The sequence below is a fragment of the Ammospiza nelsoni genome, chromosome 20 (assembly GCF_027579445.1).
Source record: "Ammospiza nelsoni isolate bAmmNel1 chromosome 20, bAmmNel1.pri, whole genome shotgun sequence".
Classification (NCBI taxonomy): Eukaryota; Metazoa; Chordata; class Aves; order Passeriformes; family Passerellidae; genus Ammospiza; species Ammospiza nelsoni.
Genome location: NC_080652.1, coordinates 6,624,112 through 6,646,521, shown reverse-complemented (window position 1 = coordinate 6,646,521; position 22,410 = coordinate 6,624,112). Strand labels below are relative to the sequence as shown.

At 44.0% G+C, this 22,410-nt stretch overlaps 3 protein-coding genes across 4 annotated transcripts in view; 1 reads left to right on the top strand and 2 right to left on the bottom strand.

Annotated features, from left to right (window-relative positions):
* Positions 1–4: 4 nt before the first annotated feature.
* DOLK (dolichol kinase) lies at positions 5–4,699 on the top strand. The gene is made up of 2 exons (XM_059486650.1): positions 5–176; positions 2,201–4,699. The coding sequence occupies exon 2, from the start codon at positions 2,312–2,314 to the stop codon at positions 3,881–3,883; it is 1,572 nt and encodes a 523-aa protein (XP_059342633.1). The 5' UTR covers positions 5–176; positions 2,201–2,311; the 3' UTR covers positions 3,884–4,699.
* Positions 4,700–6,086: 1,387 nt separating this feature from the next.
* Positions 6,087–16,627, bottom strand: PHYHD1 (phytanoyl-CoA dioxygenase domain containing 1). The gene is made up of 12 exons (XM_059486641.1): positions 16,493–16,627; positions 12,519–12,758; positions 10,834–10,992; positions 10,303–10,378; positions 10,124–10,171; positions 8,711–8,766; positions 8,463–8,525; positions 8,339–8,360; positions 7,855–7,983; positions 7,218–7,334; positions 6,957–7,083; positions 6,087–6,781 (listed from the first exon to the last, which is right to left on the bottom strand). Exons 2-12 carry the CDS (start codon positions 12,639–12,641, stop codon positions 6,736–6,738), a joined length of 966 nt encoding a protein of 321 aa, XP_059342624.1. The 5' UTR covers positions 12,642–12,758; positions 16,493–16,627; the 3' UTR covers positions 6,087–6,735.
* LRRC8A (leucine rich repeat containing 8 VRAC subunit A) overlaps positions 15,725–22,410 on the bottom strand; it is a 20,368-nt gene continuing 13,682 nt past the window's right edge. For both annotated transcript variants that reach the window (XM_059486640.1, XM_059486638.1), the window contains exon 4: positions 15,725–21,147. In XM_059486640.1, the coding sequence (XP_059342623.1) occupies positions 20,872–21,147 (276 nt within the window). In that variant the 3' untranslated portion in view covers positions 15,725–20,871. The remainder of the gene's footprint in view (positions 21,148–22,410) is intronic.

Below are 22,410 nucleotides of genomic sequence, written 5' to 3'. Positions count from 1 at the left end.
GGCAGGGGCTCTAGCGAGGCCAGGGCTGCCGGATGTTTGGCAGCACGTCAGTGGGAAGCTTCCCTGCCCTGAGCAGCCGGGATGCGGAGCCCGAGCCGGGCAGCAAACGCTCGGTGCGGGTCCCGTTCGCTGCTGAGAGCGGCGGGGCCGAGGAGCCCCACATTACCCGAAAGGAGGTGCGGAGGAGGGGATTGCGGCAGGCACAAGATAACGTAATAACTCAGCAGTGAAATACATCGCGTTGCAGATTGTCAGGTGTAAACACTCCTGCAGCACCGCCTCAGGCAGGGTGAAATTCTGCCAGCCTGGCAGGGAAGTGGCCGTGCCACTGATAGCGGAGCTGCGGGGCAATCCTAAGGTGGCCAGACTGAGTAGGAGAACTCGGTCCCTGCTTGGCAGGCGGCATTTACTCTGCTTTTTCTCAAATAAGCCTTAGGCTTCCCCCTCGCCAGTTCTCAGAAACAGCAGGGAGTTGGAGGCAGATATTGCCCAGACCAGTTCTGTTTATTGACTGTATGATTAATTCTTCTTCTGTTTAAAAATTAATTGCAATGACAAAAGATTACATTTGGCCTGAAGGAGCTGTGTAGCAACAGTGCATGTAATGAAGTTGTTTGGCAATCAAGTATTTCAGGCTATATGAATAAGGATGCCAAAAGGCAATCTATCAATAATTAAGTTTTCAGTAGAAAGTCATAAATATCTAAACACTGCAGACACACTGTCTAAGGATGTTTGACAGTAAAAACTGTAATAGTTCCTCAGTAATATTGCTGTTACTTTGTCAGCTTTATAATCTGGTGTCAACATTCAACTGGCTGAAAACCCAAAAGAGAACCTTAAATAAACTTCTGGCCTTCCATGAGGGAGCTGGATTGGCAATGAGACTCGAGGAGCAGAATTTAGTAAGACTTTGCTGCTAATCAGCTTAAGGGTGGGCCAGAAAAGATTAAGTCCCTGTTTCACAGCTGGATCAACCATAATATTTCCAACAGAAATAAAGAACCCGAGACCTTCAAAAACCCCAGAAGAGGTGCCAGTGTAATGGCAGAGGTTTACATATGGCTGATTATGAAATTCTGTATCCATAGAGAAATGAAGGTTACCAGAAAGCAATAAATGCTGGTGGGAATTGCACAATGTTGTCAATGCCCACAATTCTGTGAAGAAGATGAGATTTAACCTAACGAAGTAAATGTGCGTGTTGCTGATTATCTCAACCGCTTATCTTCCAGTCCAAAAGTTTAAAGGAAAGTTTGGTTTGCAGGGCAGCTGTCAGTGAGCTGTGAGCCATCACTCAGAGAAGGTGAAGTGCATGATCCACTCACCTAAGTTTTGGTTTTTTTTAATCATCTACGTTTTGACATTAGCAATTGGCACACAACTATCAGTTTAAATTGACTTTAAGAACCAAACAGCTGTGTGTGGTGGTGTTTGCAGGGGTCCCAGGATGAAGGCAGAGACAAGAATCTTGACTCCATATTTCAGAAGGCTGATTTATTATTTTATGATACATATTATATACTAAAACTCTACTAAAAGAATAGAAGGAAGGATTTCATCAGAAAGCAAGCAAGGGATAAAAAGGAAAGGAATGATAATAAAATCTTCTGAGTGACCAGAGTGTCCAAGACAGCTGGACTGTGATTAAAAACAACCACGAGACCAATCAAACATGCACCTGTTGCATTCCACAGCAGCAGATAATTATTATATAATATATAATAACATATTATAATATCATCAAATAATTATAATAGATATTATAACATATAATTATATCATCATTATATATAGATTATATTAAAATTATATAAATGTAATTGTAATATTATATATAGTATATAATATGTTATAGAATATCTATTATTAAATATAATTATATAATTATGATATAAATTGTATAAAATATATAAATTATGACAATGTCATATACTATATATAATATAGTATTATATTATATTATATATTTATTATTATATTTATATTATACATTTATATAATAATATAATTATTATATATAATGATTATATATTATATAATAATATATAATTTCGTTTCTGAGGCCTCTCAGCTTCTCAGGACAAAAAGGATCCTAGCAAAAGGATTTTTCATAAAATATGTCTGTGACAGCTGTGCAAACACTTCAGGTGTCCAAGTAGTTGCTTTAATTACTTATTTTGTTGGTTTTTTTTCATAGCAATTGCAGTAGCACAGAAGGGGATTCTTTCTAAGGAATTCTTCCTAATGGACAACTGAGCTCATCGGGCCTGCTGAGATTCTGCAAGCTGAGGCAGGCTGGGCTGGCACCATGCAGGACAAGGCCGTGCTGGTGGAGTCCCTGCTGGTGTTCGGGGCGGTGCTGTCGGTGCACGCCGTGGTCTGGGACCGCTTCTCGTGGTGCGCCCTGGCCCTGGCCCTGCAGGCCTTCTATGCCCAGTTCAAGTGGGACCGGCTGCTGCAGCAGGGGGGGGCCGTGTTCCAGTTCCGAGGGGCGGCCAACAGCGGCCTCCTGCCCGCCAGCATGGTCATCCCCCTGCTGGGGGTGGTGATGAAGGAGAGGTGCAGGGCCGCCGGCATCGTGTACTTCGAGCGCTTCGGCGTCGTGGTGGCCTCCACGGGAATGCTGCTGGCGCTCTTCCTGTCCGTCCTGGCGGTGGGCATCACCAAACCCGTGCCAACCAACACCTGCATCCTGACTGGTGTTGCTGGCAGCGTCATTATCTACACCATGAAACATTCCTTGACTGTCTCAGAGGTGATAGAGGTTCTGGAAGTGCTGCTCATTTTTGTCTACCTCAGTATGATCTTGCTGTACTTGTTGCCTCGGTGTTTCACTCCCGGGGAAGCGCTGCTGGTTCTTGGAGGTGTGAGTTTTGTTCTCAATCAGCTCATTAAACGCTCACTAAATGTAGTTGAGGGTAGAGGGGATCCCATTGACTTCTTCCTCCTGGTAGCAGTTGTTGGAGTTGTTCTTCTGGGTCTTTTTTTCACTGTGCTCTTCACCTTCATGGATTCGGGCACGTGGATCTCCTCCATGTTTTTCCACATGATGACAGCAGTGTTAGGCTTGGGGGTCATCATGCCTTGGCTGTACCGACTGATCCAGAGGAACCCTTTGTTCTGGCTGCTCCAGTTTCTGTTTCAGACACAGACAAGACTTTACCTCCTTGTGTATTGGACTTGCTTGGCTGCCTCAGCATGTGGGGTGGTTTTCTACCAGAACGCCAAGAGATCATCTGAATCTAAAAAACACCAGGCCTCAACCATAACCAGGAAATATTTCCACTTCATTGTTGTAGCCACTTATGTTCCTGGCCTCATTTATGACCGCCAGCTCCTCTACGTTGCTGCAGTGCTGTGTCTGGCGGTGTTTGTCTTCTTAGAGTACGTGCGCTACTTCAGGATCAAACCTTTTGGACAAACCCTGAGGCATTTGCTCTCTCTCTTCTTGGATGAAAGAGACAGTGGACCTCTAATCTTGACTCATATTTATCTCCTCCTTGGCATGTCCCTCCCAGTGTGGTTGTTTCCCAGATCTTGTGCTCCTAAAGGCACCTTGCCTGGGGCAGGAGCGCTGGTCCCCTACTCTGGGGTGTTGGCAGTGGGGGTAGGAGACACCATTGCCTCTGTTTTTGGCAGTACAATGGGGGAAATCAAATGGCCAGGAACAAAGAAGACCTTTGAAGGGACAATGACAGCTATTTTTGCCCAGATCATTGCTGTGGCTCTCATTCTGATCTTTGACAGCAGTGTGAATCTCAACTCCAGCTATGCCTGGATTCTGGCATCTGTGAGTTTGGTTTCTCTTTTGGAAGCTTACACTACTCAGATTGATAATCTGCTGTTGCCTCTCTACCTCCAGATCATGCTCATGGCATAGAAGCACTTCCAGGCACAGTTTTCTCCCTTCCTAGAGAAAGGTACTAGAAAATGCACTTTAATGGAAGCTCAAAGATGATGTTTTGGTACAGCAGAGAAAATTGCTGACAACAGAAATGAAAAAGACTTATTTAAAATAAAGGTTTTGATTTAGTCTTGTTTTTACCCATGGAAAATAGACAGATTATGTTCTAACAGCCACAAACATGACTGATAAAAACAGCACTTGTGTTTAATAATCCAGTTTAAGTTTCTTCTGGGTACCCAAGGGAAGCAGAGGAAGAAGAGGTAAGTCAATTAGAGAGGACAAAATAAACAAGCAGGTCTCTCTGATGTTACTACCTCTGTACTGTACCTTGTTTTCTGTACTGAGTCCTGTGTCTTGTATTTGATGTGTGAACTCTCATTTCTGTATAAGCACAATGTAAAGCATGTTTGATAACAAGGGGGGGCACAGGAATCAGGTACAAGTGTCCAGTTATATCCAGTCCTCATCAGCAAGAGCCAAAACCACACCATGATGCACAAAGACAACTCCAAAACCAGCACCTGCCACAGCTGAGTTATCCAGGTTGAAGGTTTGGGGATGTCAGACACTGCTCATTCCAGACCACACTAATAAGAACAGTGAATCTTTAGCCCTGAAGTTTGCTTCAGCAAGAAAAATGTTTTATCTTTCTCAAGATTTAATCTCCAAATTAATTAGGAATTGATATGGGGGGAGGGGGGAAATTAAGCAAAGTCACAGCTACAACTAATTACACCTTAATCCTGAAAGCAGAAAATCTGTTGAAGTCAATAAAATTTTCTACTATTACACTTTTCTACTTTTCCATTTTTTCTGCCAGATGTTTAATCAAATAATGTATAAAATACTTCTATCAACAAATTGACTAAAGCTACTGAATTTCATCCATTTAATTAGAATCATAGCTACTATTTTGTGGCCAAAAAACACCCCACTTCATTTCTATGTATGAAATCTTTCTGTATCAACATTCTCTTCTCACTGGTTTGCCCTGTGTATATAGAACAAAACCCAAGTGTCCTTCCTGTCTCCAGGGATGTGTCCAAGCAGGAGTTTGTCATCCCAGGCTTCTAGTTTGCATCATGAAGTTCACTTCTGACCCTTTTTTAATTCACTTTTGGGAACAGTCTGGGGGAAGTCCAAGGTACCTTTCATAACATTGTCCTGCAGGCCTGTAGCTCTCTGAGATGTTGGGAGGGAGCATAAGACATGGGGAGGAGTGAAACCAGTGCCTGAGTCAGCAGAATTGGCTCCAGAATCCAACATTCTGTGTCCCTGCAACAAGCCAGGACTGGAATAGCTGAGAAGCAGCTTTGCCCAATTCATCCTCCTGCCTGGGAAGGGCTCCTGGGATTTGGTGCTGCTTTTCCTGAGGGTGCCAGAGCTGGTTACTAACACAGTAAATTGTCAGATACTCTGTAGGAAACTCAACTCAGTAACTGCTGGGGCTGTTTCCTTCACATTTAACAGGAAATCCTGCCAATCAATCCAGATTTTATTTTATTTATGCTTTTGAAGTAGATGGTTTTGCAGACTGCAGGTAGTGGTGCAAGTCAGGACAAATTATCCCTCCTCAGCAGAATTCTAAATTATTAACTCCTCTCATGGAAAGACACAAACAAAACTTGAGTTGCTTCTGTCACAAGCCACAGTCTTCACCACTGATGTCATAAATTGCACCAGAGGTAGAGAAATTTACTTTCCTCCACCCTGCTTCCAACTTTCAAACAAACTGTAGGAAAGGTAGTTCTGAATGCAGAAACTTTGCATTCAGTGTTCCTGCTGTTGCCATGACCCAGCTCCCCAATTTCCTTTTGAAAGGGATGAGTCAATAAGAATTGGGTCCACTCTACCCTCAGCAGCCTTAGGGTTTCTCTGGTATAATTCCTGCACTGGTGACACTGGGCTCCTGGCTCAGGGTTGCCACTGCACCAGTGCTGGTGAAATCACACCTACACAGCTTCTGTTCAGTTCAGGTACAGACTGGGATGTAGCTTGCATGTCCAAACATTCCTTGCTATAAGTTGGTTTGGGTTTGGTGAGGTTTTGGGGATAGAGATTATTTTTGTGCATATTGAGAGTTCAGCTGCTCACCAGACAATTTAGCACTGTCCCCGTCTCTTGGAAGAAGGAGACACTGCATCTTTCTCAAAGAAAAGATGATGGAGATGAAAAGAAGAATTTCTATCTTTTTATTTAAGTGTAAAGAGTTTGATTGAGGTTCTTTGTTTCCATCATTTCAACATGAATCTTTAAAAATTGTTGTATTTTTAATCACACTCAGAGATAAAACACTTAGCTACTCTCTGCCAGGATAATTTAGAAGACTGACTATAAAAAGCAGACCTCTTGCTTCATTTCACCCACAACAAAATTGTTTTAAATCATTGCTATTCCAACAATAAGACATAACTAGGGCTGAAAATCAAACTTCTCCCCACAACATGTTCACCTGCATTGCTGGAGTCAACCAGCCAAGAAATGCACTTAAGCTCTTAAACACAAGAAAACACTGAGTATCTGCAAGGAGAAATACTTGGTAAGTGGTCCCAGTCAAGGTGCAATGGTCTTAACTGGTTTGTTCTCAAGACTGAAGGTATTTCCTTACCAAAAGAACTGGGTGACCACTCTCACACTGGCAGGGCTCCTGCTGCAGTAGAAGCTTCTGTCTGTGCAGTTTTGGGATGTGATAATGGTCCTGGTTTTGAGGAGGAGGATAAATTTACATTGAGAGCTGATCTAGTGAAGGTTGTTTTTACAGAGACCGTGAATGAACAATCAGGAATATTGAATCAGCTATTGACTCCACAAGCCAGTCACTAACTTCAAGTGTAGAGAGATGGAAAAGGCAGTTCAGGAGTTGGCTGGAGCCTAGGGAGCAAAGAAGAGGAAAAAGCACAACTTCAGAGGCTATTCCAGTTCTGCAGGTACGAAATCAACACCAGCTGAGGCACAAACTGTACAGGCAAGACCCCCAACAGTTATCCAACTATTGCACTGGAAAGGCTTCAGTTTCCTCAGCCACTGGTGAGGATCACAACCTTACCAGTTCTCCTTGCTCCAGGTGGTGCCCTTGGCTTCCATCACGTGGAAGGTGAACACGTGGCGAGAGGACTCCGAGCTGTTGAGTTCACTCTTATGGACAACCTCCCCATGGATGAGGATGAGCCCACCTGTGGGGAACAATCACCTGGACTGCTGTTTTCCAAAAGATGAGCTCTGGCTTGCCAGTGGGAGGGAATATGATTCAAATATGATTTCAGCTCCCCTGTGTTTTGTTGAGCTGTGAATTTGGGGCTGTTTGTACCTTTCCTTATGGGCAGAGGTAGGAACTGTTTGTCATCATAGGCTGGCTCTGAGCCTACAAACTCCACACACGTTGAGGCACCTGAAGCTGCACGGACCATCCTCCTGCTAATCCCATCTGCAAATCCACAGAAAAGGCAAACACACAAAAATGAAACACCTGGCTACATTCTGCACAACAAAGGAACAATATCAGTGATTTCTCTTGGCAATGATAGGAACTTTTTTATTACTATAGTCACACTTTCCTTAGTAATTTGGGTGGGGTCTTTTTCATTAATTAGAGATTTAGGATTTTTTTTTTTGTGGCAGAAACAGAGAAAACAACTGCCTTTTATTTGCCTTTTTGGCCCCTTCTGTGCATTGCAACAGACCCTTAGGAACACAAATAGTCACACACTTATGCAAAACCAACCTTTGGTCCATTTGTGCTTTCTATAGGATCATAAACCATGGTATGAGTACAGCTGACCCCAGGATTTGAGGAATTAATACCTTAAAATCTGAAGAGCATTATGATTACACTCACTGAGTGAATGTTTGGGTGAGCAGAAGTTTAAAGCTGCCCTGTGTGCTCTAAAAGAGGGGAAAAGCAGAACTGTGCTGGTGACCAGCAGTGGTCAGGCACATGCTCTTACTGGTGTGAGAGCCAGGGATGAACCACAAGCAGCCATTCTCCTGTGTGGCATCTTCCAGGGCAATCCAGAACCCCAGGATCCTGCCCAGGGGCTCAGTGTGCAGGAAGGTGGCATCCTGGTGTGGTGTCACTGCAAAAAGAGACTGTCATTGGGGTCTTTAATGGGATTCAGTTCCTCTAGAAGGACTTCAGGGTTGCATCTTCTGACTCAGAGCCCTCCCCTGCCCACCCATCTATCACACACATTAAATCTTACATAAAAATCCCACCTTTTAGACTGCTGCAAATGTAAAAACAGCTCTTTGTTCAAGCTGCATATGATGTAGAAACTTTTCAGAAAAAAATGTGGATTTCAAAGATTATTTTAAGAAGGGTTAGATTGCCAAACTCAGGTTTAAGTTTGATCCTGAGCCTTTTACCTGATAATATTCCTTTCCTAAAGGAGCATTATCTGCAGTGTGATATAGAGATAACACAAATCTCACCTTCACCACCAATGCCAGGTTGCTGCAAAGAAAAAAAAAAAAAAGTGATGTGTGAAGAATTTCACAGCTTCCCACTTAACAGGGTCTTATTTCTTGAGCGACAAGACAACTTGAATTACTGTACCTTGAAGATATACATGCTCTGCACAACTACTGGTCTCTCAAGGCCTAGTTTTCTTCCCAGTTCCTGCAAGAAAATTTTCCAAGATTTATGTTCTCTGCGCACTATTTAGCATTATTCTTTGGAGATATTTAAATTTCCTTTCACTGACAAAATTACTCCCCCTGGGAGTGTAGAAAACAAAAAATTAACTACTCTGCAATTTATTTTTTTTTTTCCTCAAGGCATTCTAGGAAGCAATAACAGCTCACCTGCACCTTGGGGGAGTGGGTGATTTGCTTGAAGACAGGATCATAAGCATGTAAAGCTAAGGGGAAAGAAAAAGCTCAGACAAGAATTCAGAAAGAGAAGGGAACAGCTCTCAGTGAGGAGCTGCAGACACCACAGCCAAGGAGGATAAATTGCAGCCAGAAACTTTGATCCCTCCCAAGATGAATAAATGTGATTTATCACACCTAAGGTGATAGGACACTTACAGGTCATACAATCATCATTACAGAACATAAATATAATCATTCCCTGGCCACAAACTGCACACACATAAAAGCCAGTGTACAACACAGTGAACAAAATGGAATATTATGTGATTCAATATAATATTACACAAGTGACAACCATTACACACGACCCTGAGGCATATGAATGAATTCATCCTTTAAAAACACACCTCTTAAGACCTACCAGAAAAGCGAAGTACTGCAAAAAGGAGCTAGAGCTCATCTTTGCTGCCCTTCAGAGAGCCCAAGCCTGCAGGGCAGAGTGTTTGCTGCAGACTCTTGCTGCAACCCAGCTCTGACAAATCCACAAAGCAAAGACTCAGAGTTGTGCCTCCAGCTCATCCTGATCAGATTTGCCATGAGGACACATGCTCAGGTCCAGCAGGAGCTGCTCTCAGGCAAGGGATGAGACTTGACCAAAATGAGTAATTACAGGAAATAATACTACAGTAGGTTTTTGAATTGTGAAGTTGCTGGGTCAGCAGGAACCTACAGTTGTTTTCACTTCCCCTGAGGAAAAGCTGAAGTGAGACTGAATGGCAGCAAGCCTGGGAAGAGGAGAGGGTTTTTTCTGAGAAAACCAAAGAAAAAGAACTCTTAGCACTGAATTTCCAACTGTAGTGAAGCTTAGTCTGAGCAAAGTTCATGTTTGCAGGCACAGGGAATCATGCTCTCATTTTCCATGTATTGCTGGAAAACAAAAGGGATCAAAATGCTAATCCAGAAACTGGGAGAGAATAAATAGGTCAAACAGACCAGTAAGGGTAAAGAAAAGGTGTTGGTGACACCACAGGAGGGAAGGCAGCTTCAATATCAGCAACCCAGCATGGCACAGGTCATAGGAGAGAGTTTGGTCTGTACTGAATGTCACCAGTCTCAGGTGGTAAATTTTTAGAACAAATCTGTTACATAAATGAGCCAAGGGCTGAAGTCCAAACTTTCTCATGTCAGTGACTCTGAGCTATTCATCACTGAAAAACCTCTGAGAAGGGGTTTTTGAAAAGGACTGGAACAGAAGATCCAGTCCTCTGAGATCAGAGAGCAAGGGGCAGCATGGAGAGAACTGCAGAGACAGTTTTGTACAGTGAGTAGGTCTGGAGAAATCCTCATTTCTGAAAACCACATCTCTTCAGTCCATCCCTCTCCAAACTCATCCTTTAAACATACCATGGCCAATCTTGCTGACAGACTTCTCCTTTGGAATTAGAAAGTTACCTACAAAACAAAACCATAATTTAACGTTGTCTAAAAATCAGGAATCATTCCTTGACCTGGAAACTGGCCCCTGATCCCTCACTCAGCCTTTTCCCATCCCCTCTGTGTAGCTAACTCATTGCAGGGCTTACCTTTCTCATCCAAAACACCTTTCTCAAAGAAGAATCTAATCTTGTCTCCACTGGTTAGGAAATAATCTGAGCTGCCCTGCAGGGATAAGAGCCCAGTAAAGACAGCACCCTTGTAAAAACATAAATGAACTTTCAATCAAAGCATTAACACTCACCTGCATCTTTTTCCCACCAAGGTGCAGCATAAAAAAAACACAGTGAAAAATCACTCAGAAAAAGGCTTTCCACAAAACTGCATGTCTTTGAGAGGCTAACCCCACTTTTCTTTTGCTAGCTGCCCGGACAATACCCAGTTTTCTGTCTGCAGAACATGTACAAAGTGATCTGTGAGAGCTGCTTGTGGCTACCGGGGGTTGAAAGCACAGCAGAGCCACACATTGATAAGACTCTTGATAAGACCCCTGCAAACATTTGCAGAAAGCTGGAGAGCAAATTCCTCTCCCGGTGTTGTGTTCAGTTAGAAGGAAGAGTCATGTTCCCCCAGAGAGAGCCCTGCTGAGCATTTTGCCTTTTCCCAGCCCGTGTCGGTACCTGCTCCCGGAGCTGCTCCTCCTCCCGGGTGGAGAAGGCGGTGCGGCAGTGAGGGGGCACCTCCATCTCCTCCACGAGTCCCTGGATCTGCCTCCTCATGCTGTCACACTCCTCTGCGCTGAAAAACTGCTCCAGGACAAGGAAACCATCCTTGTGGAACTGGAAGAGAAGGGGTGACTGCTCTTCCCCAGAGTCCTCGGGGGAAGCAGCACAAAGCAAGGGAAAGCAGTTCTGGCCCTTTAGAGGGTGAAAAGCATCCCAGCTCCAGCTCTGCTGCAAGGCAGCATGTTCTTAATTTTTAATTTCAGTAGGGGTTTCTCTTGCAAACGATTAATTAAGAGGCTGGAATTCCAAACAGTTAAGAACAATCTATTTCAATCTCTCAGTCTACACAAAACAGAGATCTCATCACTAGAGGAGCCTTTTGTGGCTCAAGGATATCTTATCTAATGCCTGTAACCAGCAGCTGTTAAACTATCAGGCCCACTAACACAAACAGGGCAGTCATGCCTGTGTGCCAAATCAGAATGAGATTCCTTTACAAGCTGGAAAGCTTTGTTCTCTCTAAGGAAAAAAAAAAAAAATCCCTGGGTGATTTCTCACAGTTCACTACACAATACAAAATGAACTCTGCTGGCAGAGAACTCTGTTTCTTTATATAGAATACCCTGGAGATTATCCTTTGCCAGGAAGATTTCGAGTTCAGGGATGAGAGCTGAGCAACACAGACAGAAGGGGCACAGGAGAAATCCTTCCAAGAGCTCTGTGGGACAAGCTGCCCCCAGAAGAATCTGTAGCCACGACACTCACGCACTAAAATTAATGTAATAGAAGCTGAGGAGAATATAAAGTGTTTGCAAAGCAGATTTTGGCTAGACCTGCTGCCAGGTTAGCCAGCAGTGACTGTCTCACACACTGCCTGCACTCTGGGCACGCTCCCTGTGGGATCTCAGCACCTCAGGATGGAGGTGCAGAGAGGCCAAGACCACCCTTGGGGGGCTCGGGAGTCCTGGAATGTTACCAGAAGTGTCTGGTGGCTGGACTTTGATCCGACACAGGAGACGACGCCTGTATGAGGACTGGGAAGGTTTCACTGGGTGAATTGTGAAGGGATAAGCTAGTTAAAGTGTAAAACACAGGGTTTAGGATTTTGGTACAGGGGGGTCTAAAGAAGTAAGATGGAGGAATTGGGGTGTGTCCTGTTCTTCTTCTTCTTCTTCTTGGCCTCCATCTTCTGTGGTGATGGTGGCACTTGGGGATTGGTTATTACTAGAAGTGCACCGGTTAATAAGGGTAGAAGGTATTGGAGAAAAATGATAAATATTGTACACGTAACTTTGGGTATAAAGATAAGTGACCGCCCGGGGGCTTGGGGAGTGTGCCCATGGCTGACTTGCTGTGCAGACCTCTGTCGGGCTGAAAGAAAATCTTTTAGATAAACAATTAATAAACACCAAGACCGAGACAAGATCAGAAGTCTCTCCTCATCCTTTGAAGCGCCGGGCTCTTCAAGGCCATCCCTGGGCCTTTCCAGGCCACCTAAACAGCTCACAGAAAACTTACAAGCCTAAACAGCCGAGAAACCGAGCAAGTAGCATCCCTGAGCTATCACCAGGACATAAATCAGCAAAGAGAAGAGAAACACAGAAAACTAACAGCTCCCTCCCTGCAGAGCAGCTCCTTACCTGCTGGATCTGCTGCTGGCTCACGGATGCCATGGGGCAGGAGCTCCCAGATCCAGCACCACGGTGCCACCCGGGCTCTGCAGCGCTGACTCCCCGCCTCTCCACGTGATCCTTGTCCAGCATGTGATAAAAGCCAGCACTGGGCAGTTGGACTCTTGCACAGCTCAAGGATTTTTGTCCCTGTTGCCAGTTCTTTGCTCCTGGCAGGGATATTCAGGAGTTCACAGTGTTGCTTTGGCTCTTGGTGATAACAAAGCACAAAAAATTTTTCTATTCAAGTGTAATCACAGACTTGATGAATATCTGAGCTCCAAGGAGGAATCACTTTTAATTAATAACCCAGATTTAAAAATAGGGCAGTTAAACTGGTAATCACAGGAGTAAGTAAGATAAGGGGGTTTAAATAAGATTCAAGTGTGAAGAAAAGATCAAGATGTCTTAGAACAAATTTAAAGGACGGATTCAAGGTCTTACAGAACCCTTTTTGCTTAGTCAGTGAGTCCTGCCAGCACTTCAGCATATCCCCTGAAAGGGCTCCACAGCCCAGGAGGTGACAAACAGACTAAAATGTGGTAAAGAGCTTTCACTGAGGGTTTGGTAAAACCCATAGAAAGTACTTCTATTTTCATTCACGGCTGCTTTTGGTAATTTACACACTCACTTGCTCTGTTCACGGTCCTGCAGCTCCAGAAGTCCATGTAATATTTACAACTAAGTAAAGCCAAATCCTCCCAAAGTTCAAACCAGAGAGCAAAAATGCAAAAAGTGGGTCTGAAAGGCAAAGAGGGAGGAACAGCTGCCAGCCCAGCGGTGGCGCTCCCAGCCAACACATCCCTGCCACCGGGAATCCCTGGGGAAGGTTTTTGTCTCTAGAAGAAAACGTGTTTGGCTCCTACAGGAAACCCCGAAAACACCCTCGGAGCAGCACTTCACAAAAATAACACCGTGGGGGCGTGTTCTTGCATCACACAGCCAGCCAAAGGAAAACCCAGCAAAAGGAAGGAATGCAAAATGCTCACAGCAAAGTGTTTACATCCTAGCAGCTGAAAATCCATTTAAAGAGAAGTTGCTTAAAAAAAGGTTTTCTGTTCTGTAAGGGAATTGCGGATAAAATCCCTCCGTACCTTACTAAAACTCTCTCTTTTTTTTTTTAATAAAGAGGAAATTAGGGGTTTAACTTTTTTTTCAGGCTTTTCCTTGTACACAGGAGCATATGAATTCAGGAAGATTTCGAGTTCAGGGATGAGAGTTGAGCAACATAGACAGAAGGGGCACAAGAGAAATCCCTCCAAGAGGGAGGGATTTTAGTTTAAAAAGCTTTTAGTTAAAAAAGCTAAATTCTACCAAAGACTTTAATCATTGGACTACAAACCTGGAGAGAGGGGAAAAAAAAAAGAAAAAAAGTCAGTCTCCAGTGCTGCAAAGCTCAAGAAAATATTCCAGTATTTCCTCTTAACTCTCTCACCAAGAGATGGAGTGGAAAAGTTGTTAAAGAAGATGCCTGATCAGTGGGGAAAAAAAACAGCTGTAGGCTGTTGCCTGCAAGGTGATTGTGTGACCCACCTCACCCCTCCCCAGGAGGCAGCAATCCTGCAGGAACACTCCTGGAAACACTCCCAGGCCACTCCCCAGTCCCTCTCCTCCGTCACTGTGGTGTCACGTCCTCCTCATTCCCACACAGGGTGGTTTTCACCAGCAGCTCATCACGTCACCCTCTCCACTCCCCTCCTTACACACACACCAGGACTCCAGAGGCTGTTTTGGTTCATGCCACAGCAGCAAACCACAGTTTTCCTGTTCCATGGAGTGTTTTGAGCAATATAAACAGCAGATCACAGCAAACACTGCAGCAGCTACCAGGAGATAAAACCCATCCTGGTTCCAGGAGCTCTCAATATCTGTCCTTAAGAGTCCTCCTGTTCCAGCCATGCCCCTATTTTGAGGCTCAGAAAGACCTTTCTAGCAAGAGAAAAACCACTCTGGCCACACAATGCCCAAAAAAAGTCAAAGAGAAGGATGCCACCATTGTAAAGCCTTCTCTCCCCATAATTTTACACAGAAAGGTTGACAGTACTCAGACAAAACTGGGAAATGGCTCCTTTTCCTTCCCTTCCTCCCCCTACAAGAGCTCTTTTTGCAGACTCAACACTTTCTCCTGCCAGCTCTGCAAAAATTCTGGCAAGCTCCATTGGAGGCTGCCAAAGCCCAGCCCATGTCTGTAGGAAAGGTGCAGATCAAGTGTTTCAGATGCCTTTTGGACTGGCACAATTATTACCCCAATAAGGGCTCCTGTTGAAGCCAAGCCAGCTCAAGCAGCTCAGCACTCACACCAAAACTGCTGCTGTGGAGCTGTCAGGGTTTTCAAGGAGGAAAATTTTCCACTGGACCACCTCACCTCTCCTGAAGTCTCTGATCAGCAACAAGTGAGAGAATATTTAATGAGAAACAAGGAGCAAAGGAAGCATGATTTCCTCAGCCCCTCAAAGACCAGGTAAGTCCTCCAAAAGGTAAACCAGCCAAAAGGAGCTGAGGTCCAGGTAAGCCTTAGATAACAAGGGACACTTTGTCCTCTCCTTTCTTGGGGTTCAGTCTTGCATTTCATTAAAACTCATCAATAAGCAGCATTAGGAACTCCCACTTACCTGTTTCAAAGCCTGCTTATGTTCTCTGTGAAGTGGGGCCAATGTCACTGTGGTCAAGTAGTCACAGACAAAGGAAGTGAGGGAAGGCAAAACTCAAGAGAAACACCTTTCTACACAATAAAAGAGCTGCACAGACACTCAAATTTTCTTTGCAAGTCACAGGCTGATTCTCTGTAACACTTCATGAATTGGGAAAGACATCTATCAGCATTTCCCGTTAAGGAGCCCATGGGGAAGGCAGGAACTGAAATAATTTACCAGTCTGAAGACAATTCCTATGGCAACAGCCTTAAATTCAGAAACTGTTCTGGACACTTGTAAAGTGATAGTGAAATCTGTGACACAGCCCCAGCTTGGCACGGAGCAATACCTCTTTTTTATACAACTACTTAATTCATAGAGGATTGTCATAATCCACTAGGACTTTTGTAATGAGCCAAAGAACCCAATAATCCTACACAATAGCTGCAATTATTAACATCTGTCTTTTGAAAAGTGACATCATGGAAGGCTGAATGCCTTCATAGACAGGAAACACCAAAGAACAGAGACATAGAAAGAAAATGCAAATTAAAACTTTTATTCTGGTGAAGTGTCCAGTTGTACAAGTCTTTGAGAGCTAGCAAGAGCAGCCTTCAGTGCTCACGGGGAAGGTGCTGTTGTTCAGCTGCCCAAACAATCCCACATACAAAGTGAATGTCATGATTCTGAAATGTTACACCAAGTTTCGGGTCCCAGATGCCAAACCACAGCCCTGCTTGTGCATTTACACAATGGGAGTGAACCATGTTTAAGCCATGAGTAGTGACTTATTGAAATGGACACATGTGTCAGCTGTAAAGATGACTCAGGCTCAGTAGCCCCCTTCTCATTAAACCTCCTCCAGAAAAACTCTTCCATTGTCAAATAAAATTCCTTTAAAGGAAATGGAGGAAGGGATGGAAAATTCCAGGGATCCTAAATTAAGCCTTTATGTGAACTCACACAAAGCTGACCTTTGCCTTTGGGGTCCAGCAATTCAAGTGCTGCTACTTTGGAAACTGGATTTAGGATATGAGATTTCTGGAGAATTTCATACTCCCAAAGCAGTTTAATATTAACCCATAGCTGGAGGGAAAAGGGTCCAAATTAAACTTTAATAATCCTGCCCCATTCCAGTTGTGCTTTGTACACTGTTAGAATGAGGTAGGACAGAAAATTCATTCACTTTTGGCACATGCTTGGGAAAATTACATTATCCACTGTGGCCAATCAGTAGGGTTAAGATGGCAGAAAAACATTAAAAGTGAAGTTTAAGCAATAATTTCCTAGTCAGCATCCCCATAGCCTTACCTTAGGTGACCTTCAGAGCAGATGACTCTGCTTACAGTATGACAGAATTGTCTGGCAGTGAGAAATCACCCCACAAGTTAGGAAATCCCTCCAGGGTTGAAAGAAAAAGAATCCAAGGGATGAGTTGGCTTCAGGCAGGCACTGCTACAAACACACTCCAGGGAGAGCAAGTGCCTCTGGGGAGATGTTCCATTCACAGATCTATAGAGAAGGCACAGCTATTGATGAGGGGGAAAAAAGTTACTCCTCCCCTGGAGGAGGACTGAAAAAACATTTAAAAATCCAAGGAACTCAAACCATGCGAGTTCCATTCTAAAGCAGGAAAAGAGGTAAGGAAAGGAAACAATGTCACAGCCTAAGAATCAATAAAATTTGAAACTTTTTTTCCAGACAACTCATCCTCTGTAAAGGATGTTATTGTTCTCAAAATTCCTGGAATCAATTGTTTAAAAGGAAAAAAAAAAAAAAGAAGAGGACTTCATGTGGATCAGCAACAGAAAGCCACTTAATACTATTTGCAGTAATGAACACCAAGAACTTTAATTAAAATGGAGTGAGCTAAATAGAGTGTATAAATGGTAATAAGAAAAAATAAAAAATGAGGTAGGCTATTAAAAAGAAGTGACAATTAATATGAAAGAACAGCACATCATGAAAGATACCTGTAACAGCTATTTAACCACTCAGACTGACAGAGTAAAATACTTCCAGCTGCTAAATTAACTGGGGATCAAATAACAAAATCAGAAAGCAATCTGAAACACAGAACAGCTTCAGCTAACATTCCAGTGCACAGTGTCAGGGTACAGCACAATTTTACACATTTAATAGGTTTTGTATTCCTTGCCTTTCAGCTGGTTCAAAATAATGAATTGCAACTTATCACTTTTTGGGTATTTAGCAGGAAAGGTAAAGTGCATGTCACTGACCTTCAATCCTAAAATGGGATGAGCATCCTTGGGATCTCCAACAACTTGTTCAGCTCAGAAGTGCTATTAAGGAAACAGGTGGGTTTAATTCAAGTTGCTGTCTGGCTTAGCAGCTAATAAATAATCTGGTTTGCAACTGTTTTGAACAGCTTGTCAGGAGAACAAGACACTGACCAGGGCAGTGACTGTTTGCTTAAACTCAATGCTTTTTGTGAATGCACTGATCTGTCTCAGAAATAAACCCCCTAAGCTTCAGTCTGATGGAAACTTGAAGGAAAATACAGAATATTCATGGATTGAATACTTGGAAGCGAGGATGGATTGTTGATGTAAGGACATCCCTCACAGAATGAGCAATCCAGAAAAGTTTGGGAAGTGACTCGCTCTGCTGTGGGTTGAGTTTTGCAGCAGTCCTCAGTGATAAACATGTACAGGACTCATGGTTTAGATCCTATCCTTGGAAGTTTTAAAGCTTTTTCCATCTCACCATACAAGACATACTCTGGAAGACCAAGCAGCACATATCAGACATTGAATAATGCATATTGCTGTCTTTCAGAGTGACAATGTATTTGTGTCACTCTGTGTGTCCAGTACAAAACATTATCAGACTGCTCATCCCCATTCTGCCACACAGGGAGCTCTCAAGCCCTAACAGCCATAACCAGAGTTAAGCTTGGACTATTGCAAAAGCAGCACAAAGCTGGCATTTTCATGCATGATCAATTACCAGCTTGTCTTACAATTGCTTTGCACACCTCAGGCCCAGGGCAGTCTCTGTTCAGGAAGCAGCAGGAGCACAGCACTGGAGCTGGAGGCAGTCCCTCCCTTCTGGCAGAACAGCCTGTTGTTCACCCATCCTGCTGGGACTCAGAGCTGTTCAGGAGCATTGCAAGCTTCTAGAAGCACTGCAGCATACTGTCAGGAGCTGTTTATAGAAACTCTAATCCAGCTGTGCAAAGTTGAGGTTGTATAACTTAAACCACACCTGGAATCAAAAGTCAAAGCACTCATCTCCAGTCTAGGCATCCTGGAGAAATCTCACTGCTCCTGTGAGCCAGGTGAAACTCCCAGGGGTGCTTTGCCCTTTCAGCCCTTCCTGCTCTAAAACACATGAGTAATAAAACAGTCACCCAGTGGCCTTGAATAGCAAACAGAGTCCATATCTCCATTCAGGGGCTGTTATTCTCTAGTGCTATCTTTTAGCACAGACTAAGGAAAAAAGCACCCACCATTCCTAGCATCCAAACAGCCCCCACATCCACCACAGGGAACTGACTGGAAAACAGCATTTCTGTAGCTAAGCCTGAAGCCATTCCTGCTTTACTCAGGAAACAAAGCAAACCTAACAATTTCTGTCCTTTCTGTGATCCAGAATGCTTGGACAAATACAAATACAATCCAATCAACATCAGTCCTTCCCCATCCTTTCAGCTGTGGCCCCAGCTCTAACACAATTTCAAGACACTAACCCTATTAGAAGCCAGAAAAGCTTTTACAGTACCTTGCCTCCCAGATGGAGATTTAATTATATTATCCCCTGGACTGTTTAGATGTTTCATAATGAATGCACTAAGGGAAGCAAGATTTACATTTTTCTTAAAAGCAGTTTTATAAACCGATCTCCTGATTTTAATGTAGCTTTATTTAAGCATCTGAACATCAATAAATCCAGAGTCCAGTTAACATTGTTCATGGTTTCAGCATATTTAGTATATATTTCATATCTTACATCTGATGAAGAGAGCCACACTGTGCCTTATTGCCCCAGCATCCACGGGATCACCATAAGCCAGGTGATAAGCCAGGGCACTCCTGGCAGATTGTCAGATTGGAGCTGGATGGAGCTTCCCCCTCTGTACACATGGGAGGCCTCCAAACTTCTCATCCCCCAGCTTGCAGCACTGCACCTTGGAGCCAACCTGATGCAGAATGTTACAAGCAGGACCTGTAGGTCCAGGTGCCTCCTCTTCCTTCTGATGGAAAAATGAAAACCTTTGTGTCCTGGAGGCATCTTAACCACCCCACCTTAAGGACAAGATAATCAGTAACTGTTACACATTATCTACCTCTGCCAGCCCAGAAGGTTGAGGGGTTTTTTTTGACAAATACCACCAAACAGGTTGAACTTGTTTCAGTAAAGGCTGCTCTGTTTCAGGAAGTCAGAAGAGCTCAGTCCACAGAGGATTCTCATTTTCCTCAACACTGAGGGAATGAAAAGGGAAGGAACAAACAAGAGGACAAGATTTCTTTCCCAGCACCAGGTTCAATCAGCATTAGCCTCCTATTTAGGTCAAGAGGTGTAACAGGAACTGACAGCTGTTAAAGTGAGGGGAACAACAGAAGAGAACAATCACGAAGCTCTCTAGACTGCATCCATGAAAAACACTGGCAGAGCACTCAACAACTTAATTTAACAACTTAATTTTGGGGGAAGGCAGAATGGGGGACAAGAGGTGCAGAGGAAGCCCAAATTTCCTCTCCAGCCCCATGAGAGCCCCTGACACACTGGCCAGTTGTACATTTCTACTTGATATGCAACAAAATAAAAGCAATTAAAAAGTAACTTGGAACTAAAAAGCCAGAAGCAATTCAATGCTTCAGAGAGTAGATTAGACAGTCCAACTGCTTTTTATCCAGATCTCTCACCTGCACTATAACCATCCATTTCAGAACAGGCTAAAGCTCTGGAACTGTGTCAGTGCCTCCAGGACATCAGCTGGAGAAGGACCCTGTGATCTACTCACCCAAGAAAGTGACTTGAAACCATTACAGTAGTGCAATCTTAAAGGTTTGGTTCCTTCTCCAGGGGCAGAGGAGAAGGTGGGGAGTGTGCAAAGGGGAAAGAAAATTAGTAAAAAAAAAAAAATTCTGCCTTCAAGCAGCTGCGAGATGTTTATCTCCCAAATCCTAATGCCAGCATCTAGATAAAATCAGCTGTCTGTGTCCTATCCCACCCCAGTCTGGGGGCTCACTGACTGAATCTGAGTCCAGCTGTCACAGAGATGGAGGTTCAAGAGGTTTCCTTGTCTCTTGATCTTTGCTTGCAGGACACTCGACTCCCTCAGCCCCTGACACATACAAGCCCTATTAGGAGCAATGCAGCAATCCCCATATTCATTTTCTCCTCCATTCAAAGGTCATTTCTTCTCTCCAGCACCATCCACCTCACCCCAATTCCTGTTCAGAAGAACAGCAACACCTCTAATTCCCCCTGGGCCCTGCTCAGAGGCCAATTAATCTGTCTTGATCCTCATCCTGATCCCAAGCCTCCCCCATCCTGCATCTGAGGCAAGAAGCTGACTCATTCAGAGTCATGTTTGTCAAGTACTCCTTGGCCAGTTTGATAGTGATTGGAGTGGAGAAAGGGGAGCATCTGGGTCAAAGGGGACTGAAATGGCCTTTTGCTTCCTTCTAGTTGATCAGAGGCTTTCCCCTTTTCTCAGGGGCTCAAGCTTGCTCTTTGTCTGCCCTCCAGAGGCGCTCTTTGACTTCCAAGGGCAGGGTGTTGAACAGGTCCTCCTCCACCACGAGCCCACTGCGTTTGAGCAGCGGGCACTCCCCCAGCTCCACGGGCAAGCACTCCAGGCGGTTCCCGCGCAGCTCGATCTGCGACAGGTTGGTCAGCTCTCCCACGCGCGACGGCAGCGACTGCAGCACGTTGTTGCCCAGGTTCAAGGTTCTCAGCTTCCTGCACTGGAACAGCTCTGGTGGGAGACTCTCAATCTGAAACAAAAGAAACCAATCATAGGCAAAGTCACCAACGGATACAGGTGACCAACAAGCCAACACGAAGCTCCAAGATTTACAAAGTCATTTTCAATCATCCACTCCTCCCTTGAGTGAGTTCTTGCTTTCTGAGCTTCCTGCTTTGGGTGCTCCCAGTGCTATGATTGTACGGATTCCTCTTTCAGACACTGCACTAGTTACAAGAGATCACCAATGATGGTGGCTAAAGCAGATGTTGTCTCCAGGATTAGAGGACCAGAAACTTGCTCACAGCTGGGCTACACTGTGAATGCTTTCATCTGTACTGGCTTCTTTCCATCCCAAATCCTTAATTCTGTCACTGGATCTTCGTTCCTTTGCTTTAAGACGCCGTTCTACATTGACATTACACTGAACAAAGACTGGATTTAATCAGGACTACTAGTTGTGCCTGTGTAATATCTGTCACTTTACAGCCCAACCTCCTGGCCCTGAGAACCAGGAATCTTCTTCCATCATTTCCATAGGGCTACAAAATGTTGCAAAGACTTTCTAGGCTCCAAGTCGCAGGGATTTTTTACAGTGCCAAAAATAAAACAACAACTAAGTCAGCAGCTGTTAGCTTTCCCAGCACCACCTTCAGGTAACCACAAATCACTAATTTAGTAAGCCTTATTTCTAGCAAATCCTTGTGATAGTCCTGTCTTCCCAAAGAATTTCTTTCTATGGCTAAGGTTTAGCAAACACTAGGCTAGAAACTAAATGCAGCAACTCAGGATCCTCCCCTTAATACAAAGTCTCAGCTTGGAGGCTATAGTTTGCCTTTAAAAGCAAACATGACTCCTCTAAACTCAAATTATGTAGCATATCATTTGTGCTAAATTAGCCTGTAATCCATTCTGAACGAGGAGCAACCTAAGAAAAAGCCAAGATGAAATGAGACCAATTAGAGACAATTCAATGCAGTCATTGTTACTGGTACTGGAGTGTTTTGCAAACAGCAACATATGATCACAGACTCTTGAAAATAATAGAGTTATTTGAGGGACAAGTATTGGTTTAGGAAGGAAGCAATGTGTTAGAACAGCCTGCTTTCCAGGACAGGACAGCAGTGCCAGCCAACTCCAGAAGTCTCTATTTACTAACACTGCTGAACTAGGAGAGGAAAGTGCCAGTCTACCAATCCTTGTGTTTCTTGCTGTCATCATTTACTGGGAGTAACCAGGCTGTCAGTAATTCTGGCTTCCCCAGGTACCTAGCACAGGTTGGCTGTTCCATGGG